Source organism: Raphanus sativus, chromosome 5 (assembly GCF_000801105.2).
Source record: "Raphanus sativus cultivar WK10039 chromosome 5, ASM80110v3, whole genome shotgun sequence".
Classification (NCBI taxonomy): domain Eukaryota; kingdom Viridiplantae; phylum Streptophyta; class Magnoliopsida; order Brassicales; family Brassicaceae; genus Raphanus; species Raphanus sativus.
Genome location: NC_079515.1, coordinates 33,924,644 through 33,951,000, shown reverse-complemented (window position 1 = coordinate 33,951,000; position 26,357 = coordinate 33,924,644). Strand labels below are relative to the sequence as shown.

Below are 26,357 nucleotides of genomic sequence, written 5' to 3'. Positions count from 1 at the left end.
TTCAAAAACCAATGAAAAGCAGACGTGTGCTCACGACGTGTTGACGCCGTTAGTCCCATCTAAAAAAGTAAAGCATCCTCTTTTACTTCCTAATCGTAATTACTACCACCTAGACATTAATTCTTTTGTTTCCTATAGAAACCATAAATACATTTTTTAATAATCACTTTTGATTTCCTCTTCCCAAATTTCAACCGGTGGTTTAATACCATCCTTTTTTTCTTTTCTCGAAAAGATGACTAAAGTCAATTAGTATTTAATTCAATCTATTTTCGAAATATAAGTTTAAAGTTAAATTAGAAAAGACTTGTATATTAAAAATTAAAAGAAAAAAAAGGAAAAAGGAGGAGAGAAAATAATTGGGGGTCACTTGTCTATGGGGTTAGTGAGGTCGCAGACCCTGGTCCCCCGGCAAATGGTTACAACCGGAAATAGCCGGTGTGAAAGAGGGAAAAGTAACCGGTAAAAACCGGTTATGCGTATGGTTAGAATTTCACCACGGTTGAAACTTGTCTGGTTAAGCCTTTGGTCGCCTCAGACCCAGAAACACACAAAGATAGGAAAAGAGGAAGAAAAAAAAAAGAGAGAGAAAGAGAGAGAGAGAGAAGAAAAGAAGAAAAAGGAGGCTTGTCGTGGATGTGCAACCGTCTGCGACTCCGATAAGCGAGTAGAGGAAGACGAAGACGAAGACGAGAAAAAGAGAGCACACAGAGTTGCTGTATCTCTGAATCAAAAGCCAAATTCGAGGTGAAATTGGTGGTGGTTTAACTCGGTTTGATTCTAGGGTTTATCAGTATCTCGTAATGTTAAAAGAGCTGGTGATTGTGTTTACGACAGATACAGAGACGAAGAAGAAGAAGAAACAGAGGTTTTGAGGTTTTTTTTCGAAAGAGGAGAAGTGGTTTCTATATTTGGTGATTTCGTCAGCTAAGGAGCTTCTTCGTCACCAGATGAAACAGATCTGAGCTTTACACAAAGTATGACGACGAGTGCGGACGTTTCAATGAAAGGAAATCGTGGAGGAGGAGGAGAAAACTTCTCTTCCCTTGGTTACAGTGACTCAACGGTCGCCGGCGAGGCGGCGATGAAAACTCAGTCTAACCGATCCATGGCTGCTGAGCGTGTTGGTAAGTCTCTTTGTTAATGACTAATTTTTAAGCTTTGGTTTTGGTTAGAAACTGAGTTGATCTACCTTTTCTTCTTCTTAGTCGACGCTGAAGCAGCTCTCTACCGTGAACTGTGGCACGCTTGTGCTGGTCCTCTCGTGACGGTACCTCGACAAGACGACCGTGTCTTCTATTTCCCTCAGGGACACATCGAGCAGGTGCGTGAGCTTTTTTTTTTACTTTTACTCTCTTTGTCTCCGATTTACTGAGATACTTTTTTTCTTTTTTTTTGTTTTGTTTTTAATTTTGTCGTTTTCTTGATGAGTAGGTGGAGGCATCGACAAACCAAGCAGCGGAACAGCAGATGCCTCTCTATGATCTTCCTTCCAAGATCCTTTGTCGAGTCATTAATGTCGATTTAAAGGTAAGCTTCTCTCACTTCTCATTTTGAAAGACAGTTTGATGTTGGCGTCTCGAATTGTCGGCTAACTAACGATAGATTTTTGTCTGATTTTGCAGGCAGAGGCTGATACCGACGAAGTTTATGCGCAGATTACTCTTCTTCCAGAGCCTATGGTAAGTATTTTTTTAATTTCTATATTCATTTTGTTTGAGCGGAGTATGAGATTGATCATATTGTTCAATAAGCTGATTATTTTATATTTTTTTTAATTTGTTACAGCAAGACGAGAATGCAATTGAGAAAGTGCCACCTCCTCCCCCGCCCCCGAGGTTCCAAGTACACTCCTTCTGCAAAACCTTGACTGCATCGGACACAAGTACACACGGTGGATTTTCTGTTCTTAGGCGGCATGCGGATGAATGTCTCCCACCTCTGGTTGGTACCTTCGTTTATATATATTTGAACCATAAGACGCTCTTTTTGATTCACCATTTCCTTTTTTGTTTACTTCTCTCAGGATATGTCACGTCAACCTCCTACTCAGGAGTTAGTTGCAAAAGATCTTCATGCAATTGAGTGGCGTTTCCGACATATTTTCCGAGGTATTTGAAATTTGTTTTAACTACCTTGGTTTATTTTGTTTTCCCCCCACGGATGCTAATGTTTGTGATGATGTTATTATACCAGGTCAACCACGAAGGCATTTGCTTCAGAGTGGATGGAGCGTGTTTGTTAGCTCCAAGAGGCTGGTTGCAGGCGATGCTTTTATATTTCTAAGGTTTTTTTTTTTGGTTCATGATATTCTTTATTTGTGTACCTATTTTTTTTATTTTATCTATAATAATCTTATTCCTTCTGTAGGGGTGAGAATGGAGAATTACGTGTGGGTGTAAGGCGTGCAATGCGGCAACAAGGAAATGTGCCATCCTCTGTTATATCAAGCCACAGCATGCATCTTGGTGTATTGGCCACTGCCTGGCACGCTATTTCAACTGGAACCATGTTTACTGTCTACTACAAACCAAGGTTTTTTTTTCCTTTTTAGCTAACATGACGCGGCAGCCTTTTGCTCTTTGTCTCTATGTCTCTTTTACTAACTTTTCCATGTATTGTGGTTTTCTTTGTGACAGGACTAGTCCTTCTGAGTTTATTGTTCCGTTTGATCAGTATATGGAGTCCGTGAAAAATAACTACTCCATAGGTATGAGATTTAAAATGAGATTCGAAGGCGAAGAGGCTCCTGAGCAGAGGTAAAATAATGTTTCTGCTTTTTCAGTCATTTTATTTTGTTTCAGTGCATTCCTGTTTTCAAAGACGAAGCTCACTTTATTTATTTTTATTAGGTTTACTGGCACAATCGTTGGGATTGAAGACTCTGACCCCACGAGGTGGGCAAAATCGAAATGGAGATCTCTCAAGGTTTGTGTCCTTATTCCTCGGGAAGATAAAAACCATTGTCATTCCAATGAAATGCTAAATATTCAATTTGTTTCAGGTACGTTGGGATGAGACCACTAGTATTCCTCGCCCTGATAGAGTATCCCCGTGGAAGATTGAGCCAGCTCTTTCTCCTCCTGCTTTGAGTCCTGTACCAATGCCTAGGCCTAAGAGACCCAGATCTAATATAGCTCCTTCTACTCCGGACTCTTCCATGCGCATAAGAGAAGGTATATTCTACATTGCATTGCGTCTGATTAGTTATTTGTGTGAAAACTAAATCACACTCATTAAAAGAAGTTTTAATTAATTTTTCCACGAAACAGGCTCATCTAAGGCAAACATGGACCCTTTACCGGCAAGTGGACTATCAAGGGTCTTGCAAGGTCAAGAATACCCGACCTTGAGAACGAAACATGTTGAGAGTGTAGAATGCGATGCTCCTGAGAATTCTATTGTGTGGCAATCCTCAAATGATGATGACAAGGTTGACGTGGTTTCAGCTTCTAGAAGATATGAGAACTGGATGTCCTCAACCAGGCATGAACAACCTGCTTACACGGATTTGCTTTCTGGCTTTGGGGCAAACATAGAACCACCACCACCTCACGGTCATCAAATACCTATGTACGACCGTTTATCATCATCACCTTCTGTGGCCGCAAGGAAAATCCTCAGCGACCAGGATGGCAAGTTCGAATATCTTGCTAACCAGTGGCAGATGATGCACTCTGGCCTTTCCCTGAAGTTACATGAATCCCCCAAAGTCCCTGCCGCATCTGATACCTCTTTCCAAGGGATAAGTAATCCCTATGCTTTGCCTCGTGCAGTGACGACGACTGAGAATGCTGCTGGCAACTGGCCAATACGTCCCCGAGCTTTAAATTATTTCGAAGAAGCGGTCCATGCTCAGGCTAGAGAGCATGTAACAAAACGTCCTGCGGTCGTACAAGAGGAGGCAGCAAAGCCAAGAGATGGGAACTGCAGGCTTTTTGGCATTCCTCTGGTGAATAACGTGAACGGGACAGATACAGCTACGGCTCAGAGAAACAATTTGAATGACACTACGGGGCTTACGCAGATAGCATCACCCAAGGTTCAGGATCTTTCTGACCAGTCGAAAGGGTCAAAATCGACAAATGATCATCGTGAGCAAGGACGACCGTTCCCGGTTAGTAAACCCCATCCGAAGGACGTTCAGACCAAAACAAACTCAAGTAGGAGCTGCACGAAGGTGAGTTTTGTTTTGCTTTTGTTCAACACAAATTGTGTGAGCTTGTTGGAATTGTTGAAGCATTTCTTTACTAACACACACAACACATTGGTTTTATTTTGAAAAAGGTTCACAAGCAGGGCATTGCACTTGGCCGGTCAGTAGATCTCTCAAAGTTCCAGAACTACGAGGAGTTGGTTACTGAATTGGATAGGCTGTTTGAGTTTAATGGAGAGTTAATGGCACCTAAGAAGGATTGGCTGATAGTTTACACAGATGATGAGAATGATATGATGCTTGTTGGAGACGATCCTTGGCAGTAAGATTTTACATTTTTTTCCTCTTCTATACATACGTCTGTGTTAGTAATTCTTTTTTGACACTAACACCGTGAACAAATTTGTACAGAGAGTTTTGTTGCATGGTTCGTAAAATCTTCATATACACGAAAGAGGAGGTCAGGAAGATGAACCCGAGAACTCTTAGCTGTAGGAACGAGGAAGACGCAGTTGCTGGGGAAGGATCAGATGCAAAAGACGCCAAGTCTGCATCAAATCCTTCATTGTCCAGCGCCGGAAACTCTTAAACAAAAAAATCAAAACACCCTTTTGCTACTAGCCAAGGTTTGCATATATATTTGCTTTTGAACTAATATCAGTACAGACTGGATTACGAATGAGAAGACCCGTAAACCCGAGTTTATAGCATTACAGACAAATGATACTGGGTGTTTTTGTAACCGCAGGGGAAGAGTGGTAGGATTACAGACCAAGAGGAGAGTTGGATGGTGGAGCGTGGAGAGCAATATGGGGTTATGTTTTTTTTTTTCTTCTAAGATATGATAAAATGCAATTTTTGAAATATTTTGTTGGCCAGTTAGATTATTAGCATCTCCCACCATCCTATTATCTGATGATAATAATATTTAATAAGCAATATATACTATAAAGTAAACAAAAAAAGGTTGCAGGTAATTTTATATGGTAGAAAATGGGAAGGGCTCTTTTATAAAGTAGAAATGATGGTGTGGAGTTGTAGATGGAGGCTGGTTTCTCGGTTCTTTGCTTTTATGTATTTCTTTTCCTTCTTCCAAAGATCTCTCCTTAAAGTCTTTTATTGTTTATATATCAATGCTAATGTACATAAGTTTTTAAGAATTTGCATTTTTATTGTGTTCTGATCTACGCTTAGCTACGTATAATATTAACCCATTTTTGAATTTTAAGTGTGGTTTAACGGTTCATACGTACAAATGCTGCCTCTCTATGTTTTCATGAAACATAATTAGAAAATGTGATCTGGTTCTCTCAAAGTGTGTTAGATCACTTCGAACCGGACTACAACAAACACAAATCGATCTGAGCTATGTGGCGCGTAGTCCATGATATAAGAACTCATATGCCATTAAAGCAGTAAATAAGAAGCCCACCTGTGCGAAGAATGGAACTCACGTAGTGGTCGGAGTAACCCTTCCTTCGACAAGCATGCATGCTTGATTGTTCAATGTAGCAAAATCATGAAAAGGAGTTTTGTGTGTTGGTTATTCAATTCCAAACTTCCTCTCCATTAAACATGCATCATCCGTGCTTGATTTAGATTTTAGAGCCCTTATGTCTCTACTTCCTTTTCTTCAAATATTTCTGAATCAGATTTAGCTTTCTCCAGAGATTTAGGTAATGAGTTTGCGTCTACTCATTTTTATATAAGCTGTCAGATTTAGGTGAACAATGTAAAACTGTACAGGACCTGTCTGCTCTGAGCAAACACCACGTCCGAACTTTTAACTCATGTACAATTTTCTCATACATTTTAACACGTCTAGAGTTTTGAATAAATGTTATCTTGGTCGCTCTTCCCTTAGTAATTCTACACCATCGACACCTAATCCTGAAGAGTCCGATAACGATTGACACATCAGGCAGACATCTCCATATAATGAATTCATTTATTTTCCCCAAAAAAAATAAAATAAAAAAAGAATAAGAAAAAGTAAGCGGTGGAGGCCACCCCTTGGTGGACACATCATATGGGGAAGAGGGGAATAAACATGCAGAGGAAGTTTCCTGAAGCAGCTTCTCGACCTTCTTATGTCTTCTTCTTTTTCTTTTAAACACTCCCATCATATTCTATCCTCCCTCATTATTATTACTATTCTATCTTCTTCTTTCGTGACTCTCAGGGGACACGCTCTATCTTCTCGTTCTTTCGTTTTACAAGCCAATCTTAAACAACATGGTTAGCGATAACGGTGACGCGATGATTGTCGAGTCTCAGAGATCTGTTCCGACGCCGTTTCTCACCAAGACTTTTAACCTCGTCGAAGATCCTTCCATCGACGACGTCATCTCCTGGAACGAAGACGGTTCCTCCTTTGTCGTCTGGAACCCGACTGACTTCGCTAGGGACTTGCTTCCTAAACACTTCAAACACAACAACTTCTCCAGCTTCGTCCGTCAGCTCAACACTTACGTACGTGTCATATTACATAACTCTTCCGGTCTCGTTTCGGACCACTTGTGCTACGTTTTTTTTATTGGTCTTTTAATTTCTTGCAGGGTTTCAAGAAAGTAGTCCCTGATCGGTGGGAGTTTTCGAATGATTTCTTCAGGAGAGGAGAGAAACGTCTCCTCAAAGAGATCCAGCGTCGGAAGCTGACCCCACAAGCAGCTGTTGCTCCGCCTTCTGAAGCGGCGGCGGCGGGTCAGAGAGTTCTGACGGCGAAAACGGTCGTGTCTCCGTCGAGTTCTGCGGAAGATCAAGCGGTGTCTCCGTCGTGGAACTGTCAAACCGGAAACGGCGGCGGTCTGTCCGTTGAGCTGTTGGAAGAGAACGAGAAGCTTCGGAGTCAGAACATCCAGCTTAACCGTGAGCTCGCACAGATGAAGTCTCTCTGCGATAACATCTTCAGCCTCATGTCTACCTACTCAGGATCTCCTCCTGATGAGAACCGTTCTTCTCCGGGAGCTAGCACCAGTCGCGAAAGGATGAAAGCGGTGGAGTTTTTCCCGGGGAAGACGGAGGCTGCTGAGGAAGAAGCGAGTCATAGGCTATTCGGTGTTTCGATAGGGCTGAAACGGACGAGAAGCGAAGGCGTTCAGGTGAAGGCGGTTGTGGGAGAGAGATCCGGGGAGAAGGAGGAGACGCCGTGGCTAAGACACTGCAATAGGACCAATCAGAGAGTCTGTAATTGAACGGTTAGGATTATCGGGTGTGCGCGAAGTAGAGGATCAGAGAGCTTTTAGACAATAGAGGCACGTGTCTCGTCTGTTTCAAGAAGTTTCATCAATCTTGACTTCTTCTCTAACATGTTGTCTTTATTAATATATATAAACGCTCTTTTTCAGTTTTCTATTTTTATTCTTCCATAGATTTTTCTAGACTTTACCTTTTTGACTTTTTCATTTCTTTTTCTCTTTTTGGGTTTTGAAATTTTGTTAATTCTTTAGCTAGAAGAGACGTAGAGAACAGATCAATTAGCATTAATAGCGAAACTGGAAGTTGTCGTGAAGCTTCCTGAATCTCCTGTTTGGTGGGTGCGGGGATCATATACAACGTGGACATCGTTTCGTCTAAGTATCACAATTAGATTCTCTATAATAATGAATAATTAGTAGTAGTCATACTTAAAAAAAGCACTAAAATGACATTTCTTTTTTAAAAAGAACTTAATGACATTCCCCTGTGAAACATAGTTTGCTGTGGTAACCATTATTATGCGACGAGTACATCCCCACAAATTACATGTGGTTTTGATTATTTTAAAACATAGGATCCCAGTTGGTAGCATGAATATTAGCTAAATCTAACTGTTCGGATGTTTTTCTTGATTGAGTCTGTGCTGACTTAGGCAGAAAACGTTACGATGAAGTTTGTCTACTCATACTGTTCCTTCTTTCTTTTGAATCACAAACAGTCAATCACCCACAAAGGATCTTAATTCAAAGTGAGACGTTGTAATCATCTAAACATTTGGATTTCCCCGTCGATGTGAAGCACACTTATTAGTCCACTATAAACCATTTTCTCAAAACGGTGATCGATCTCGTGTTTCTATATGTGCTAAACAACCTCTCAATGCATGTTTATACATGATTTATTTCATTAGTTAATACAGTCATGCTATGGTATGAGATTCTTATAAATTTTAAGACACATATTTTTTAATATGCACACATTCTGGGTGCACATATGTTGTTGATAAATACTCTCTTATATATTATATACATATATAATTTCTGTTTCGATAACCATAGAGATCCTAAACAAACTAACCTAAAAACAAATTTCGTGAAGTCTGTATATATAAGTACGTGACTAATCCGTCGTGGCCAAGACAAATTGAATTCAATTCGGAAATTCCAGATGGAGTTTTTTTACCATTAGGGTAAAATTGAATACGGGTTGATTCCATTTTTGTATAGTTTGTGTTTAGTTTTATTTATACATCCCGTTACTAGTTCCTTTTGTAATTCTGTCTCAAACTGAAAATTTGGTATAATAATTTAACATTTTACTATGAAAAACTCTGACGGATAAGAAAGTGCATATTTGTTTGTGTGCTAGAAGATAAACGATAAACATGAAGCGAATATTTGTTTTTGTCCCCAAAATTTGAATGTCTTATGTATAGCAATAAAAACAAAAGAAGAAGAGGATAATAACTAGGCCTTGATTGGTATAGCTGATGAAAAAGCAGTAGCAGTATGCTATAGAAGCAGTATGTTGCAGAAGCTTTATACTCTGTTTAAAATTTTTAATAAGATGATTGGTAAAGCAGTAGCAATATACAATTTTAAAATTTTAATAAAATTTATTATATAATATATTTATTTTAAAATAATATATATCAAATTATAATATATATTAATATATATTAATTATAATATATATATTAATATATATTAAATATAATATATTAATAATATATTTTTATTAAAATAATAAATCTTAATTAATAACATAAATTAAATTAAACTATAAATGTGAAATATTATTATTTAAAAAATAAATGTATTTTTTTAAAAAAATATAAATTTAATTTTGAATAAAATAATTTTGAATATTATTAAATTAAATAAATAAAATACAAATTTATTTTGGATATAAAATAATTTGGATATTATTAAACAAAATAAATAAATTATCGTTATATATATAAGAGATATAATTAATTTATTTTATTTACTAATTTCAAAAATTATATTTATATCGAAAAATTTTTATTTTAAAAAATAAAATTTACAATTAAAATATCTGTTTTAAAAAATAATATTTCTCATTTAAAATATATAATATTATTTATATAATTAAATTTAATTTTCTGGATATAAAAATAATTTTATGATATTATTAAATCAAATAAATGAACTAATTATATTTATTTTTTAAAATTTAAAATTTGTAAATATAAATGCTCTTCCAAAAATTTCATATGGGAGCATTTGCGAGAGAGCATTTGGAGAGCTTTAGCATTTAGTAAATGCTTTACTAAATGTTTTTCTACATATGTTGATTGGATAATGTAGAAAATAATGCTAATGTTAATGCTCTACCAATCAAGGCTTAAGAGAGATTTGTTAAATTCGGTTAAACGAAATTCAACATAACCGGTTGGTTTAATAAGAACAACACTCCAAAACTAAACCCTGTTTTTTTTTTACTTGTCTAAAAAACTAAACCCTGGTTGTGTCTTGTTTGTTGTTGTTAGTTGTTTCCTGCTCGTCTCTTCCGCCGCCTTCTCGATTCCCTCCCTGTAAGCAATCAAGCAATCTTCGATTCCTTTTCCTCTCAGACCAATCTCGTGCTCTCGACTTCTTCGTCTGGTTCGTCTTCTACTCTCTCAAAGTATTACGTATTGAAACTCTTCTCCTAATTCGATTGATTTGTAATCAGTCCTTTTGACCTAAAAAGCATGGAGCTTTCCGAACCAACCAAAACCAAACCGAAGCAACCCCCAAAGCGTTTCATCAAAAACCAAATCCCGGACACAATCCTCAACGACGCATCCCTCAACGCCGCCATCTCCCTCCTCCCTCCCATCTACCACTTCGAGATCCACAAATGCGTCTGGCGAATCAAATCCACGAACGCGAAACGCGTCGCCATCCAGCTCCCCGAGGGTCTCCTCATGTACGCGCTCACCCTCTCCGACATCTTCACTTCCTTCGCCGGAGCCTCTCGCTGCTTCGTCCTCGGAGACGTCACTTACGGTGCCTGCTGCGTCGACGACTTCTCCGCCTCTGCTCTCGGCGCTGACTTGCTTATTCACTACGGACATAGCTGCCTCGTCCCTATCGACTCCACCAAGATCCCTTGTCTCTATGTGTTTGTCGAGATACAGATTGATGTCAAGTGCTTGTTGAACACTATAAATCTTAATCTCGGTGGTGATGGTGGTGTCAAGAAGAGGATCATTCTCGCTGGGACGATTCAGTTTACTTCAGCGATTAGAGCTGTGAAACTGGATTTGGAGAAGCTAGGTTTCAGTGTTTTGATCCCTCAGTCGAAGCCTTTGTCTGCTGGGGAAGTCTTGGGATGCACGGCCCCTAAGGTGATTTCTAGGGTTGAGGATGGTGGTGAGGACGCGGTGCTGGTGTTTGTAGCCGACGGGAGGTTTCATTTAGAGGCGTTCATGATAGCTAATCCCAAGATCAAGGCGTTTAGGTACGATCCTTATCTCGGGAAGATGTTTCTAGAGGAGTATGATCACAAGGGGATGAGGGAGACGAGGAGGAGGGCGATCGCTCGTGCTAAGGATGCTAAGACTTGGGGGATCATGTTGGGGACGTTGGGAAGGCAAGGGAACCCGAGGATTCTGGAGAGGTTGGAGAAGAGGATGGAGGAGAGAGGGATTGATAGCACGGTTGTTTTGATGTCTGAGCTTAGCCCGACGAGAGTGGCCTTGTTTGAGGACTCCGTGGATGCTTGGGTGCAGATAGCGTGTCCGAGGCTTTCTATTGATTGGGGTGAGGCTTTTCTTAAGCCGCTTCTTACGACTTTTGAGGCTGAGATTGCTTTAGGGTTTATCCCTGGTTGGTGGGAGAAGGGTGTGTCTTGTTCTTCTTCTTCTTCTGGATGCTGCAGAAGAGAGGAGAAAGAAGCGAGATGTGCGTGTGGAGGTGATAAGAAGGGTGGTGATGAGGTGCTCGATGGAGACTATCCGATGGATTATTATGCACAAGAAGGTGGTGAATGGAACTCATCGTATCTCAAGAAGTCATCTCGTCCCATCCGAAGAAACCCTTTACCTTCACCTTCTGCAGCTTAAAGTAAATGTCCATGGTGCTATCAAGATTCTACGGATGAGTTTATTATTAGTGAATGAAACAAGCTTGCTGGCGGTTTTATGAGACAGACAACATGACGAGCATGCTCAGTATTGATACCAAGGGGTGAAGATTAAGAGAAGGCTACAACACTCCTTTTACTGAGATCTTCTTGTCTTTTCAATTTTTGGGTTATGGATTACTACAAAATGGTGGCTGCAAGTGAAACTATTACGTCTTGTTTGTAGTTAAAACTGATGATCTTTTTTTTTTCTCCAAATTTTACCCGGTTTTGTTTTGGTTGTGAAATTTAATATATTGCATTTAGTGGTAAGTATACACATGGTATCTCATGTAACTAATCCTTAGTATTTTAGTCTTTTAGTTATCTACCATAAGAAGTATTTAGGTGTAAAAAAGCTCGTTAATACGTAACACTACTAATAAATTAGAATGTGGCAAATAGTCCTACCTAACATGAAAATCAATCACAGCGCCTCTCTGATACATTGAGAGATTTTAGAAAGAAAGTTTTTTCTATTTTCGCATATTATGTGGCGAGAGGCTGCAGTTTTAATTGGTTTAGTAGTGAAGAATAATATTTGTAAGAAGTCTTTTACCTTTTCATGTTGCAAGAATAATGTGTTTGTTCTAAGAAAAAATTGCCTGTCATACACACAAACAACTTGAATTATATAATACATCAAAAGCTGATTTATTGAAGTCAACTCTTTGTAAAATTTAGATGCGGCTTCTGTTCATCGTCTTTGAATCGTCATATAAATCACTAAAATATATAAAATTATAAATAATGTAAACTTAATAATGAGGGTAGATAGTCACATTTATATGGATCATCCATATAAATGATAAGCTATATGGATACATTAACATATGTTCAAACTACACAACATTACAAAGTTGATCATCAATATTATAACTTCCGAACTCCAATATCAAAAATGACTTTTTATGCTTTATTGTAAAGATCCAAACATGATTTAAAAAGAGTTTGAGCTGATTTGATTAGTATTTTTCCCTTTATATAATTCTTTGCAAATGTTATTTGCTGGTAATTCGTAGGGTAACGTTATGATCCTTTTACACTGAATACTAAAGTGGCATATAGACCGGTAATGCTGTAAACAAAGATGACATATAATACGTTTCTTCAGTCAGTAAGGGGGGTATGATATTAGGATCGCACACTTGGACATCATTTCTTTAATAGTTTCGTTGAAAACTTAACAATGTTCTCTTAATATATTACCAGAGATCTCCTCAAGAAAATATCACTCCAATCCCACCACCTCTCTGTCCCCCGTTTTATTTGGTAATAAATAATTGCAAAACATTTTAGTTTCCAGCAAAGTATCAATTATATAAGGAAATGTTTACAAAAACACCTTAATTTTTTTTCTTGTGGCATATATTTTCTTGAACCCAATGTTACATAGGCTAGTAAGAACTGCTACGGGAGAAGACACTTAATTATGTTTATTTATGTTTATATGCTCATTGTAACATTTGTCTTTAGAAGTAAGTTTTTTTTTTAGAAGTAAGTTCTTTAGAAGTAAGTTATTATTCAATTTATAATATTTTCTTTATCTAATCTACTACGAATTATCAGACAACATCTGGCAAATCATCAGGCAACTATGATTCCCTAGAGAATCCCACGTACAAAACTCGATATCTGTCGACCCGAAATTTTATTTTCCTTTTCTTTCTAAGCTCTAAGTTTGTCGATGCCCAAATTATAATATCATGTGACATTTTCGTCGCTGTACCTTGTAGTTGTTACGTATGTTTTCTTGGTGGTTGAGTTATTTACGGTCCGAATGTTGTTTTGAGTTTATAAAAAAGGCGTTGTTTTCAAATTTTATTTTTTTTAAAACATTGTTTTCAAATTTTAGGTTTGTATAAATGTCTTAGTCTTATATTAAAATATTATAAACTTGTCCATTGTATACAGTATACTAAATGTTCTAACGACACGAAATAACTTTCTTATATACTGTTTGAGTTTGGCGAAAAGTGATATGTTAGCTCCAATCAAATCATCGACGTGTTAGATTCCATGCAGACACAAAATACTTTGTCAACTAGAATATTGGTGGTTGGCTCTTACGTTATCATTTTTTTGCAAGTTTCTTCAGTTTGTCATCACTATTAAGTTAATGTGAACGCGTAATCTTGAACGCTCAATCCCGAGGATAGATTGATTTGTTAAATATAAGATGAGTATTGGATAAAATTGATTTGTCGTTGCCTAAATGAAAAGTATCAACGAACTGTTTTGTGTTTGCGGGTTGTGTGTTTTCTCTTCTAAGTTTGTTCTTAAGCAAATTAAGTGAAACTGTATATCGATTAAATGATAGAATATATATAAACTTTTAGCCAGCAATATACATTGTAGTAATTAAGTTTGAAACTGAATGAAGACACTATAACCAGTTATTTAAAAGATTAACATATTTTCGACAAATAGACATTAATATTGAAACTGAACGAAGACACGTAACGACAGCAACAGAACAAACACACTAAACATGTCTTTATTCTTTTTTTTTGAAACACAAACATCTCTTTATTCATTTATAGTAATAATAGCATATCGATAAACAAAGTAGAAATATGTAAATAAGCATTAATATTAAGTGCCACTGTGTTTGCGCCACGTATTGGATTGAGCGTATGCATATAGTGGATTCCATGACTAGAAACTACAAAGTGACTTATTGAAGTAATGAGATTCTCAGTCTTATTATAAAAGCAGATTCCTTTGTTTTTTCTCTTCTTCATATTTGGAATATCTGCAAATCAATTTCTGTGCCAATCATCATAATATCTGGCTTTCATTTTTAATCGACACGCGTGTGTATTCTTTTTCATTTCACCAATCGAATATTCGAATGTAGTGGGGACAAACATTATTGACTATTATCTTGTTTCATTTTTAAATAAAGTTAAATGACAATATGTTTAGCTACTAAACCTGGACATAGTTCTGATTCTGTATGTTTCTACATTTAGCTAACTCTAATACACTATGCGACCTACTAAACGTGGATAAACTAGCCAGTGTGATCATTGTTTCAAGCATAAAATGTTACGTTTTTTCTTTGAAAAAACATAAAATGTTACGTTTAGCAGTTAAATCCATCAAATGGTGGTGATCCTGTTGTATATTTTTCAGAGTTCGAATATTTGACTGTAACTCCAGTAATTTTTGATCAGTCATGTAGACGTTTTCGATAGCAAGAAAACATCTGCTTTCTATGGATTTTGGAAGGTTAGATTCCGACTAAAAGAATTTTAACAAAAATTGAAGTACTATTTTCTGTAGATATATATTTTACTGTTGAAATAAAACAAAAATGTGTAAGAAGAAGTATAAAGATATAAGTTGACCACTTACACGAATTTTAAGTAATATAGATATAAACATGATAGATATTTACATACCTATTGATGACATGCTAAATAGTAAGAATAGCGCTATAGACACTACAAGAAAACAAATAATTAACGAGGGCCATTTTCTTCGTTAATTTCTCGTAAAAGGATGTTTACGAGGAATTAACGAGGAAAAGCTTTTCGTCGTTTATCGTCCGTCGTAACAAAGGATTTGTCGCCATTTCCTCGTAGCCTAGCGAGTTTTCTATTTCCTCGTAAAGACGAAGTTAATATTTCGTCGTAAGTTCCTCGCCCCATTTCCTCGTAAATCACTCGTCGAAATTCCTCGTACAAACCACGCGAAACACGCGTCGTTACTTACACGTAAGATCCTTGAAATTATATCCTCGTAAATTCGATGTAATATCCTTGAAAAGATTTCCTCGTAAAATCGATGTAGAATCGTTGAAAGGTTTTCCTCGTAAATTCCTCGAAAGACTAACCACCTATCTAAATTGTCTAAACTAATAAAGGGGGCGAGGAAATTACTATTTTCGGAGGAGAGAGGAATGGGGAAGGAGTTGGAGACGAAATGGGGAGGAAGTGGAGAGGAAGTTGGGAGGAATGGACAGTGTGAGGTTTGTGAGGTTGTATATATAACTTACGGAGGTCTCGCAATTTCCTCGTAACTTTACGAGGAATTAAAGAGGCCCGTGTTCCTCTTCCTCGTAAAAACCTCGTAAGCTTACGAGGATATTGCGAGGCCCGTCCCAAATTAAACGATAAATTAGCGAGGCCCGTCTTTCTGTTCCTCGTAAATGCCTCGTAAGTTACGAGTTATTAACGAGGTTATTTTCTAAACCTCTAAACTCTAAACCCCAAACCTTAAACCCCATCTTTCTTATATTCTACTTCATATATTCATAACATATCAAACCTCAAAATTTATAACCACAATTCTTTAACTTCTAATATCAATCTCTTCTTCCTAATTTAAACTTATACAAAATCAAATTATTTATTTAAATATAATCATTTGAAGATTTGAAAATATAATCTTTGAAGATTTGAAAATATAATATTTTGAAGATTTAAAAATATAATCTTTTGAAGATTTAAAATATAATCTTTTGAAAATTATAAAATTATTAATGGGGTTTGGAGTTTGGGATTTAGACAAAATAGATAAGAAAGATGGGGTTTGGGGTTTAGGGTTTAGGGTTTAGACAACATATCTCGTTAAAACCTCGTAAGCGCACGAGGAAATAACGAGGAACTAAAAAAAAAAAGAAAGCCTCGTTAATTCCACGTAAGCTTACGAGGTCGTTACGACGATTTGCGCTTACGTGGAATTAACGAGGCCCGTGTATTTCTTTTTTTCTATTTTCCTCGTTATTTCGTCGTAAATTACGAGGAATTAACGAGGTTTTCTTTCTAAACCTCTAAAATCAAAAACCCCAAACCACAAAACACCATCTTTCCTATCTTCTACTCTTCATATTCCAATCCCAAACCTCAATCTTTTATTTTTCATTCAAAACCTCAAACCTCAATATTCTTAACATTTCAAACCTCAAAATTTATAATCACAATTCTTTAACTTCTAATATCAATCTCTTCTTCCTAATTTAAACTTATACAAAATCAAATTATTTATTTAAATATAATCATTTGAAGATTTGAAAATATAATCATTTGAAGATTTAAAATATAATCTTTTGAAAATTATAAAATTATTAATGGGGTTGGAGTTTGGTATTTAGACAAAATAGATAAGAAAGATGGGGTTGGGGTTTAGGGTTTAGGGGTTTAGACAACATATCTCGTTAAAACCTCGTAAGCGCACGAGGAAATAACGAGGAACTAAAAAAAAAAAAAAGCCTCGTTAATTCCACGTAAGCTTACGAGGTCGTTACGACGATTTGCGCTTACGTGGAATTAACGAGGCCCGTGTATTTCTTTTTTTCTATTTTCCTCGTTATTTCGTCGTAAATTACGAGGAATTAACGAGGTTTTCTTTCTAAACCTCTAAAATCAAAAACCCCAAACCACAAACACCATCTTTCCTATCTTCTACTCTTCATATTCCAATCCCAAACCTCAATCTTTTATTTTTCATTCAAAACCTCAAACCTCAATATTCTTAACATTTCAAACCTCAAAATTTATAATCACAATTCTTTAACTTCTAATATCAATCTCTTCTTCCTAATTTAAACTTATACAAAATCAAATTATTTATTTAAATATAATCATTTGAAGATTTGAAAATATAATCATTTGAAGATTTAAATATAATCTTTTGAAAATTATAAAATTATTAATGGGGTTTGGAGTTTGGTATTTAGACAAAATAGATAAGAAAGATGGGGTTTGGGGTTTAGGGTTTAGGGGTTTAGACAACATATCTCGTTAAAACCTCGTAAGCCCACGAGGAAATAACGAGGAACTAAAAAAAAAAAAGAAAGCCTCGTTAATTCCACGTAAGCTTACGAGGTTGTTACGACGATTTGCGCTTACGTGGAATTAACGAGGCCCGTGTATTTCTTTTTTTCTACTTTCCTCGTTATTTCGTCGTAAATTACGAGGAATTAACGAGGTTTTCTTTCTAAACCACTAAAATCAAAAACCCCAAACCACAAACACCATCTTTCCTATCTTCTACTCTTCATATTCCAATCCCAAACCTCAATCTTTTATTTTTCATTCAAAACCTCAAACCTCAATATTTTTTTTCTTTATAATCGAATCACATGCATTAAGTCTGAAATTCAATCATATTAAAACACAAATACATCAATCGGATACATTTTCGTCATCACTAGAAACATCATCATTTTCATTAAACTCGTCTTCAACAGCTTCGTCTGTGCCATCGTCGGTAAGATCTTCATACTCATGATTATGCGGATCAATGAGAAGAATGTCATCAATTTGTTGTTCAGGTTCCTCGACTTCATTTATCTGTTCTTCTTGCAATGGTGGTTCTTCTCCACTTATGATTCGTCCTCGAGGTGTAACTTTGATCACGGATAACCAATTTATTCCCGATTCTCTCATCCGAGGGTATGGAAGGTACCTAACTTGATCTGCTTGTGAAGCTAAGATGAAAGGCTCGAATTTGTTGTACCTGAAAATAAAGAAAACATAGAAGTAAGCTTATTCTGCTCATGTATGCCAAATAAAGAATTTGTTGTACCTTCGTCCACCATTGACATCAACTACACCGAATTTGTTAAACCGAACACCTTTGTTGACGACGGGGTCGAACCACTCACATTTGAAGAGGACGCATTTCAGCTTCAATATCCCTGGAAATTCCACTTCGATAATCTCTGTCAAGATACCGTAGAAATCGGTTTCCCCTTTCACACATATTCCATAGTTACTGGTCGCCCGCTGTCTACCATACTCATATGTGTGAAAAGTATAGCCTCGTGTGAAATACATCTGTGAAGTGGTGACCTTTACATGTGGAGATTGAATTACTTCATGTAACCACTTAGGATAATCTGCATCGTCGTCAAAATCAACCTGCAAAAACAAAGTGAACGTTAAAATACAAATCATTTATGAATAAAGAGGTTGAGTTAATACCTGACTCTTCAACCACTTTATAAAGTGTTGATCTTTCCTTTTGTCTACGTCAGTTGTGGATATACCAGGGAATGTTTCTTCGACTTGTGAAACAAATAGGCTGTAAAATCACATTTTATATTAATTAATATTTGGCAATTATATATATGTGTTAATTTATATATACGTGTCCATTTATGTTACCTTTCAAAATAACGAATCAATGGATCCTCACAATTAAGTAGAATATAGGTGTGTGCACTATGAGCGTCTTCTTCACTCGACCACCAAACCTCTTTTGATTTTCCACCCAGTCGCCCAATCTGGCTAAAGATGTCTGGAACACCAGCAACTGCGTATGTTGGCGCGACACCACCATCATCATATCTCCTTGGAGCTCTTTTCCGAGTACGTACTTTTGACGCAAAGTAGTACGATGTGAAGTGAGAAGTTTCGTCCGTCAAACTTCCAGCAATTATAGAACCTTCAACCTTTGCAAGGTTCTTTGCTTTTCCCTTCAAATATTTCATGGCTCGCTCATACTGATACATCCATCCGTAATGTACAGGTCCACGAAGCAATGCCTCATATGGAAGGTGGACAGCTAGATGCTCCATTACGTCAAAAAACCCAGGAGGAAATATCTTCTCCAAGTTGCACAATAAGATGGGAATGTTCTCTTGAAGCTGTTCCACGACTTCTACTTTAAGGGTGCGGGTGCTCAGATCCCTGAAAAATGCTCCAATGCCTTGTATATTCCAAAAACAATTATACACATATTAGTCATATATATTTCAAACTAAATCATTATATATAAAATAACTGCAATAATAAATATAGTACCTGCAAGTGCTTCATGTACGTTTGTAGGAAGTAGCTCCGCAAAAGCAAAGGGAAGTAGTCGTTGCATAAAGACATGACAGTCATGACTCTTCATCCCGGAGAACTTTTGACCCTTTTCAACGCATCTAGACAGATTTGAAACATACCCATCGGGGAATTTCACTTCTGATGCTACCCAGTTGAACAACACCGACTTTTTTTCTGAAGACAATCTGAATATCGGAACAGGAACTTGCCCATTGCTGTTTATATGTAACTCGCTTCTTGAGCAAATATCCGGCAAGTCTAACCTCGATTTTATGTTGTCTTTTGTCTTCCCCGGGACATTCAATATTGTATTCATGATGTTCTCAAAGAAATTCTTCTCTATATGCATCACATCGAGGTTGTGGCGCAGAAGAAGATCCTTCCAATATGGCAACTCCCAAAATATACTCTTCTTGTGCCAGTTGTGATGAACACCGTAAGAATCAGGCATATTAGGGGGAACATGCCAATTACCACCACGAGGAACTGTTTCCAAAGCTCCATAGTAATCGAGTTGCTTTTCAGTTTCTTCTCCAGTTAAATATGGAGGAGGAGTGTCTCTCACAACCCTTTTGTGCCTAAACAATGTCTTGTTTCTTCGGTACGGATGGCCAATGGGAAGAAATCTACGATGACAATCGAACCAACTTGTCTTCCTCCCATTCTTCAGTTGAAACGCATCTGTCGCTCCATTACAATATGGACAAGCTAATCTCCCATGTGTAGTCCATCCCGACAACATCCCATAGGCAGGAAAGTCACTTATGGTCCACAAAAGCATCGCTCGCATAGTGAAATTCGTCTTCGTTGAGCAGTCATACGTCCTCTCCCCTGTTGACCACAAATCCTTCAACTCTTTTATCAGTGGTTGCAGGAAAACATCCAGCGACCTTTTAGGATGTTTTGGACCAGGTATTAATATGGTCAAGAATAGCAACTCCCGTTGCATGCACATCTCCGGTGGCAGGTTGTATGGCGTAAGAAAGACTGGCCACAATGAATATTGTCTCCCTGACATTCCGAATGGACTAAATCCATCTGTGCATAATCCGAGATACACATTCCGGATATTGCTAGCGAATTCCGGATATACTTTGTTAAAATGTTTCCAGGCTCTTGCATCTGATGGATGTGTCATCTCACCATCCGTCTGAGTATGCTCGGCATGCCATCTCATCTTTCCAGCAGTCTGCTCTGATTGGTACAATCTTTTCAATCTGTCTGTACCCTATTACGTCCCCGTCCTTGCGGCTTGAATCGTGGCTTCTTGCAGAATCGACATTCTTCTAACTTCTCATCATTTCCCCAGTAGATCATGCAGTTGTCGATGCAAACATCTATCATCTCCGAAGGCAACCCAAGACTATACACCAGTTTCTGAATCTCATAATAAGAATCAGCAGACACATTGTCTTCCGGCAAATACTCTTTGAACAAGTCTGCCCATTCATTCATGCAACTTTCAGGTAGATTGTGATCAGTTTTAATATTCATCATTCTAGCAGCCAACGACAATTTAGAGAGACCTTCTCTACAACCACTGTAAAGTGGTTGATTCGCCGCATTTAACATTTCATAAAACTTTTTTGCATCTATGTTAGGTTCTTCATCTTCATCATGAGCTACAAATGCATCAGTTACCATATCATGAACCCTATCAAAATCTACCATCTGCTCCTCCTGATGGTAACTAGGTTCATTATGCAAATGAAGAGCAACCGGTTCTTCCTGAAAATTGCTATTACTACTACTAGCTTCATTCTGATCATAATTATTATAACCTTCTCCATGTTGAAACCAGATATAGTAATTTGGCGTGAAACCTCTATTTATTAAATGCTTCCAAACATTTTCACGATTTGCCAATTTCGAATTGTTGCATTTCCGACATGGACAGAACATCTTACCGCTTTCTAGGGCGAGCGGTGTGGAATCTGCTTGATGCATAAATGTCTTTAGTCCCGCAATGTATTCTTTCGTCACTCTCCCGTTAGCATCTCTATGCAAATACATCCACCTCCGCAACTCGTAGACATTCCCGGAGCCTGACATTTTTTTCCTTTCACGTTTTTCTTTTTTTTTCTTGTTGGTGTGTTTAAAATGATGTTGAAACTTCCATATTTATAGAAAATTTTCGAATATGGTAGTTGAAGTTTTGCGATGAATTTGCGAGGAAAAGGTAGGTAGCAAAAAAAAACGTGCTTTAAAATTCCTCGTTAAGTTCACGTATATCATTTCCTCGTAAAGGTGACGTAAATTTACGTTGATTTAACGAGGAAAGTATATTTCCACTTTTCCTCGTAAAGATAATGCAAGCTTTACGTGGTCTTTACGAGGAAAGTGTATTTCCTCGTAAAGACCACGTAAAGTTACATGGGCTTTACGACGAAATATTGTCTTCGTTAGTTTACGAGGAAATAACGAGGTTTATTTCTTTCTTTGTAAATTCCTCGTAAGTTCCTCGTAAAATTACGATGATTATATTTCCTCGTTAACTTTCCTCGCCAAAATGCTGTTTTCTTGTAGTGAGAATTTTATGGAAAACACTCTCTTAGTAGAGTATATATACATACCAAATCCCATTTTTTATCTCCCAAGTTGTGCCATGTCCCGAGATTCTTTAGTACGCCTATAAAAAAGCTATCATATGGCTCATTCCAAAGAAACCAGCATAACCACAACACACACAAACAAAATTGGAGCAACAAAGGAAAAAAAAAGAGGTCAACAATGTCCAGAGAAATAGAACCACTAATAGTGGGAAGAGTGATAGGAGATGTCATAGAAATGTTCAATCCAAGTGTGACTATGAGAGTCACTTACAGTTCCAATACAATCGTCTCCAATGGCCATGAGCTCGCTCCTTCTCTTCTGCTCTCTAAGCCTCGTGTCGAAGTTGGCGGCCATGATCTCCGTTCATTCTTCACCTTAGTTACTAACTTAACTTTATTTATTTCTTTTTATTAGCAAAAAAAAGAACTATTTATTTCATTATAAATATAAGCATGCACAATATTTATTTTTGGTCTTCTAACAACGATTGTCTTTTTTAATTTTATTTTCTACTTCTAAAGATCATGATGGACCCTGATGCCCCCAGTCCTAGTAATCCTTACATGCGTGAATATCTGCATTGGTACGTAGTATAACACATCTCTTCACATATATATAACAACAATAACTAATATACTTTATTTTACATATTGAAAATAATGTATAATGTGCCTTCTTTTATGATGTGTATATGTTTAATCGAATTCAGGATGGTGACAGACATTCCCGGGACAACCGATGCTTCTTTTGGTAATTAAAATCACATCATAAAACTATACGTCAGCAGTTCAATAATAAGATGTTGAATGACACATTTTTACATGAATGGTGATTTGATTGCAGGGAGAGAGATGGTGAGATATGAAACGCCTAAACCGGTGATTGGGATACACAGATACGCGTTTGTGCTGTTCAGACAGAGAGGGAGGCAAACGGTGAAGGCGGCACCTGCAAGAAGGGAATGTTTCAACACAAGAGACTTCTCTGCTTTCTTTGGTCTTTCTCTACCTGTTGCCGCTGTTTACTTCAACGCCCAACGTGAAACTGCTCCTCGAAGACGTCCTTCTTACTAATCAACTATAATAAAACACTCTACTCTAAATGTAGAAATAAAGTTCTCACTATACCCTTAATGTGTCAAAATAAAGTTCCCTAAGTAAGCACAGGGTATGTGTTGTTTTTGTATGTTCAACTCAAAAGAAATAAAAGAATGTCATTTGATTTTACTAGTACCTGAAAAAATATAATAGAAGTTTCAAAAAGAACAAACTTACAAATATGGTTATGGTAAAATTATCAAAGAAAAACATATAATATCACTAAAGCTGGCTCTCCGGTTTTAGTTTCATCTAAAATGAGAACAAACCGTGTAGTATCAAATATGATTGGTTCTCATCCTCTTAACACTTTTTGACATAAAAGCTTTTTTATTGTTTCTTTCCTTTGGCAGCAACCCTAACAAAAATATTAATGCACGCAAGGGTGGTTAAATCACCTCTTCTTGCTGCTGTTCTTCTTCCTTCCCTTAACTTGGCTCTCCAAAGCCTTGAGCCTCCTACTAACAGGACTCATGGACGCTGAAGAGATCCTCGGGTTTACTGGCGAAGATGGTTGTTGAGCCTGGTTCTCGGTATGGTCCTGTGTCATGGCTTTCATTTTCTTCAGAGCTGCGAACAGGTCAAAGGAAGGTTGTTGACCTGGAGGAGGTGGAGGCAGTTCAGGTATCTTTAACATCTTCTTCACTTGAGGACGCTTAATCACTGTCATTCATCACCAAAAGATTTAACCATTAATTGTTAAGGTTATGACGCAATTATACATCTTACTCACTCACTCACTCACTCACTCACTTACCAAGTCCATACGTGAGAGAGAAGAGGTTGGAAGTGATCCAATAACAAAATATGGCCTGCAAATTTTTCCAACTACGTTAGAAGAAAAATCTTTTGGAGGTTTTAGGATGAATAATTAAAAAAAAAAACATAACCTGTGGGAAACTCATTGTCATTGGGACTGTGAGGAGAGCGAAACCCCGGAAAACGTTTTTTATAGTGCCTGCCATTGGGTTTCCTTCCATGCCTTCTTGTGCATTTAACTATCAAGTGACGTATTCAAGTTAGCAAGTGTCTGACAATTGTTGAAAACTGTTATTAAAAGTTAGCATGAGAAACTGTACCTCAACGGTTATCAAGAATGTCAACGCTGTTATAACCGGTAAGATGTATAAGCTGTCAGGTGTGGTTAGATCGGTAAACCATAAAGCACCTCCGGTTTGGAACGAAGGTACCTTCTCTGCCATGTTTCGTATCTGTGGGGAAAGAAAAGCAAAATGACTGAGACGAGAAGACTAATATCAAACAACAAAGACAGAAATAATTTGAAAGGTCTTACAGCAAGGAAAAAGCAGATGAAGAGAGGTCCCTGAATAAGCATCCCTTTCATTGGGGTGAATGGAGTCACTCCATATCTGTACAATTATAAACAGACAGTGTATTGTTATGTGGACATATCTACCAATTATACCCAATTATACCCAACAGCCTGTACAACACTCGTTTTAGTCACAAACCTATCTCAGTTACTTTTTAAAATTTAAAAGGCAGGCTTACTCTTTAAACAGATTCTTCATCTTCTTTTGACCTTCTGCCATTGTAACCTGGTCCATTCCCTGAACACATAGAGGAAGAAACGAAATGGGGAAAATCAAAAGAAGGGATTGTAGTCAGAGCAAAAACTATTTTTCAGAGTAGCAAAAGGGAGGAGGTAGCACATGATGTGTATGGCTCTGATAACGTACCTTGTTTTGCATATCCTCGCGAATGGCTTCCAATCGTGGCTTCATCAGCTGCATGACCATAGAATACACTACTGATGAATACACCATCCTAATAAAAGGTCTCCAAGTTGGAAAAAAAAAAGGAAAAGGGAGAAGGGAGAAGACATACGGATAACTTCATAGTGTCTTTCATTTGTTTGATCAAGAGAGGAACTGTTGAAGACCGGATCAAAACTGTTGCTAAAACAATGGATGCCCACCTGTTCATAGCCAAGAAAAGTACACAATGAAAATAATTTAAACCTTAATTCAAATGAAACTTTTAAGATTTTAACTCATATAAGGAACTTGAAATTTTATCTTACCACTCCAAACCAGTGTAACAATGAACCATATCAATGCAATGCTGAAGAGCCGCAATAGGCAAGAAAGAGTCATTAGCCGCAAGTGCAACTTCACCGACTGCAGCAGCAGCCTGAGCTGGCGCATCTTGCAACGTTGCTGAGTCGGTTATGACTTCAGCGATGTCGTTGATCACACCAATTTTATCGGAACCAACACCATGCGCACTTGACATATAGCGATAGAAAGCAAAAGCAGAGGCGGAAGCAGGCACATGTAAGCCTCCTCCTCCTCCTCCAGGAAAATGGGAGAGGTGTGAGTTGATGATAGAGGAGGAGGAGGATCTTTGTTGGTGAAGGAAGCTATGGTAACTTCTTTGAGAAGTGAATGAAGAACTCTCTTCATGATCATTGTCGCGAGGGATGATGTGGAAAGCTAGTTGATACGGTTGTCGACCGGTAAGGGTGGACCTAATAGATAAGGCTCGCCTGAAAGCTGCCATTTTGCAGGAATCTAAAAAAAACAAGATCCTACATTAGTAGTAAGGAAGGTGTGTGATTATGGGCAAGATAGTGTAATTTTCCAGGTCAAAGAGGAAAGCTTTAAGACAATGAACGATTGATCCTACTAGATATGCAGGTGAAGATGTGAATTTTTCAGATCGAAAGAGTAAAGCTTTAAACATCGATCCTACTAAAAAGATGGTCACAGAAAACAAACTGAGATCCTTTTATGAACTACTGGAAACATAAATCAGACTGGAAAGCAGAGAGATTGAATAAAATCAAGCTCACGTATCCAAATCTGAGTCTAAAGTTGAACAAAACAGAGAATCTCTGCAGAAATTGAACCTGGCGGCTATGGAAGAGGAAGACGGTGACGGCGAAACAAAAGACGGGAGGGAGCAAAATGACGATGATGATGATGAATTGGGTTGATGCGCAACTTGTGAAGATTAAGGGTTTTAGTTAAACCGGTTTGTTTTGGTTCAAACACGAACCGAATTCTAACCGATTTTTCGGTTTTGATTTCTCATTTTATTTTTTTGGTCAGGGCTCGTAAAGTCGGTTTAGATTACATTACCGTAAATCGAAAAAAGTCCGGTAAGATACTCCGAGAGAGATAGAGTCTCTCTAGAGGTTCCAATGCGAGTAGAAGCTATGGTTGACCATATCCAATCACACGTTTTGCTTTTCGTCTTCGGCACCATCCAGTCGATGCAACATCTATTGGTATTTGATCCATGTTCATGTTCACCCCCTGGTTTCTTTTTTTTTTTTTTTGAAAAGAAAATTCATGTAAACCACATGGCTGATCACACAACCTCTGTTGTAAACCAAACTCCAAGCATGCACAAATAAGTCCTCCCTCCTCACTTAGTCGTTTGTCTTTCTTTTTCTCTATAAACCCACCCTAA

The 26,357-nt window shown here is 37.5% G+C and overlaps 6 protein-coding genes across 9 annotated transcripts; 4 read left to right on the top strand and 2 right to left on the bottom strand.

Moving 5' to 3' along the window:
- Positions 1–531: 531 nt before the first annotated feature.
- LOC108861796 (auxin response factor 2) lies at positions 532–5,316 on the top strand. The gene is made up of 16 exons (XM_018635751.2): positions 532–747; positions 838–1,127; positions 1,209–1,324; positions 1,435–1,530; positions 1,626–1,682; positions 1,789–1,944; positions 2,027–2,111; positions 2,197–2,287; positions 2,371–2,535; positions 2,640–2,759; positions 2,853–2,928; positions 3,005–3,176; positions 3,273–4,180; positions 4,288–4,478; positions 4,568–4,782; positions 4,905–5,316. The coding sequence occupies exons 2-15, from the start codon at positions 980–982 to the stop codon at positions 4,743–4,745; spliced, it is 2,559 nt and encodes an 852-aa protein (XP_018491253.1). The 5' UTR covers positions 532–747; positions 838–979; the 3' UTR covers positions 4,746–4,782; positions 4,905–5,316.
- An 871-nt stretch (positions 5,317–6,187) lies between these two features.
- On the top strand, positions 6,188–7,510 carry LOC108861798 (heat stress transcription factor B-2a). Its single transcript, XM_018635752.2, has 2 exons — positions 6,188–6,628; positions 6,715–7,510. Exons 1-2 carry the CDS (start codon positions 6,392–6,394, stop codon positions 7,348–7,350), a joined length of 873 nt encoding a protein of 290 aa, XP_018491254.2. The 5' UTR covers positions 6,188–6,391; the 3' UTR covers positions 7,351–7,510.
- A 2,309-nt stretch (positions 7,511–9,819) lies between these two features.
- LOC108805289 (uncharacterized) lies at positions 9,820–11,758 on the top strand. 2 transcript variants are annotated; one of them, XM_018577298.2, is made up of 2 exons: positions 9,820–9,981; positions 10,070–11,758. In XM_018577298.2, exon 2 carries the CDS (start codon positions 10,071–10,073, stop codon positions 11,424–11,426), a length of 1,356 nt encoding a protein of 451 aa, XP_018432800.1. In that variant the 5' UTR covers positions 9,820–9,981; position 10,070; the 3' UTR covers positions 11,427–11,758. The 2 variants fall into 2 exon arrangements, with proteins under 2 accessions (XP_018432800.1, XP_018432799.1); XM_018577297.2 differs by having other exon boundaries at positions 9,821–9,981; positions 10,052–11,758.
- A 5,845-nt stretch (positions 11,759–17,603) lies between these two features.
- LOC130512725 (uncharacterized) lies at positions 17,604–20,471 on the bottom strand. 2 transcript variants are annotated; one of them, XM_057010993.1, is made up of 4 exons: positions 19,243–20,468; positions 18,604–19,147; positions 18,421–18,520; positions 17,971–18,357 (listed from the first exon to the last, which is right to left on the bottom strand). In XM_057010993.1, the coding sequence occupies exons 1-4, from the start codon at positions 20,444–20,446 to the stop codon at positions 17,992–17,994; spliced, it is 2,214 nt and encodes a 737-aa protein (XP_056866973.1). In that variant the 5' UTR covers positions 20,447–20,468; the 3' UTR covers positions 17,971–17,991. The 2 variants fall into 2 exon arrangements, with proteins under 2 accessions (XP_056866974.1, XP_056866973.1); XM_057010994.1 differs by lacking the exons at positions 17,971–18,357; positions 18,421–18,520 and adding an exon at positions 17,604–17,953 and having other exon boundaries at positions 19,243–20,471.
- Positions 20,472–21,923: 1,452 nt separating this feature from the next.
- Positions 21,924–23,048, top strand: LOC108857244 (protein BROTHER of FT and TFL 1-like). Its single transcript, XM_018631205.2, has 4 exons — positions 21,924–22,200; positions 22,344–22,405; positions 22,532–22,572; positions 22,666–23,048. Exons 1-4 carry the CDS (start codon positions 22,000–22,002, stop codon positions 22,893–22,895), a joined length of 534 nt encoding a protein of 177 aa, XP_018486707.1. The 5' UTR covers positions 21,924–21,999; the 3' UTR covers positions 22,896–23,048.
- LOC108857243 (mitochondrial inner membrane protein OXA1) lies at positions 23,022–25,894 on the bottom strand. Of its 2 annotated transcripts, none has more exons than XM_018631203.2 (10): positions 25,792–25,894; positions 24,964–25,453; positions 24,768–24,858; positions 24,620–24,667; positions 24,432–24,490; positions 24,214–24,289; positions 23,999–24,130; positions 23,810–23,917; positions 23,677–23,731; positions 23,022–23,582 (listed from the first exon to the last, which is right to left on the bottom strand). In XM_018631203.2, the coding sequence occupies exons 2-10, from the start codon at positions 25,440–25,442 to the stop codon at positions 23,314–23,316; spliced, it is 1,317 nt and encodes a 438-aa protein (XP_018486705.1). In that variant the 5' UTR covers positions 25,443–25,453; positions 25,792–25,894; the 3' UTR covers positions 23,022–23,313. The 2 variants fall into 2 exon arrangements, with proteins under 2 accessions (XP_018486705.1, XP_018486706.1); XM_018631204.2 differs by having other exon boundaries at positions 24,964–25,470; positions 25,792–25,852.
- Positions 25,895–26,357: the final 463 nt, after the last annotated feature.

Coding starts and splice junctions, on each gene's coding strand:
- LOC130512725 (XM_057010993.1), bottom strand. CDS start 20,446: ATGAGATGGCATGCCGAGCATACTCAGACGGATGGTGAGATGACACAT. Junction 19,148..19,242: donor CGTACATGAAGCACTTGCAG/GTACTATATTTA, acceptor GGAATATACAAG/GCATTGGAGCATTTTTCAGG. Junction 18,358..18,420: donor TAAAGTGGTTGAAGAGTCAG/GTATTAACTCAA, acceptor TTGTTTTTGCAG/GTTGATTTTGACGACGATGC.
- LOC108805289 (XM_018577298.2), top strand. CDS start 10,071: ATGGAGCTTTCCGAACCAACCAAAACCAAACCGAAGCAACCCCCAAAG.
- LOC108861798 (XM_018635752.2), top strand. CDS start 6,392: ATGGTTAGCGATAACGGTGACGCGATGATTGTCGAGTCTCAGAGATCT. Junction 6,629..6,714: donor TCCGTCAGCTCAACACTTAC/GTACGTGTCATA, acceptor AATTTCTTGCAG/GGTTTCAAGAAAGTAGTCCC.
- LOC108861796 (XM_018635751.2), top strand. CDS start 980: ATGACGACGAGTGCGGACGTTTCAATGAAAGGAAATCGTGGAGGAGGA. Junction 2,536..2,639: donor ACTGTCTACTACAAACCAAG/GTTTTTTTTTCC, acceptor TCTTTGTGACAG/GACTAGTCCTTCTGAGTTTA. Junction 3,177..3,272: donor TTCCATGCGCATAAGAGAAG/GTATATTCTACA, acceptor TCCACGAAACAG/GCTCATCTAAGGCAAACATG.
- LOC108857243 (XM_018631203.2), bottom strand. CDS start 25,442: ATGGCAGCTTTCAGGCGAGCCTTATCTATTAGGTCCACCCTTACCGGT. Junction 24,491..24,619: donor GCGAGGATATGCAAAACAAG/GTACGTTATCAG, acceptor CTATGTGTTCAG/GGAATGGACCAGGTTACAAT. Junction 24,290..24,431: donor ATGAAGAATCTGTTTAAAGA/GTAAGCCTGCCT, acceptor ATAATTGTACAG/ATATGGAGTGACTCCATTCA.
- LOC108857244 (XM_018631205.2), top strand. CDS start 22,000: ATGTCCAGAGAAATAGAACCACTAATAGTGGGAAGAGTGATAGGAGAT. Junction 22,201..22,343: donor TCCGTTCATTCTTCACCTTA/GTTACTAACTTA, acceptor CTACTTCTAAAG/ATCATGATGGACCCTGATGC. Junction 22,406..22,531: donor ATGCGTGAATATCTGCATTG/GTACGTAGTATA, acceptor AATCGAATTCAG/GATGGTGACAGACATTCCCG.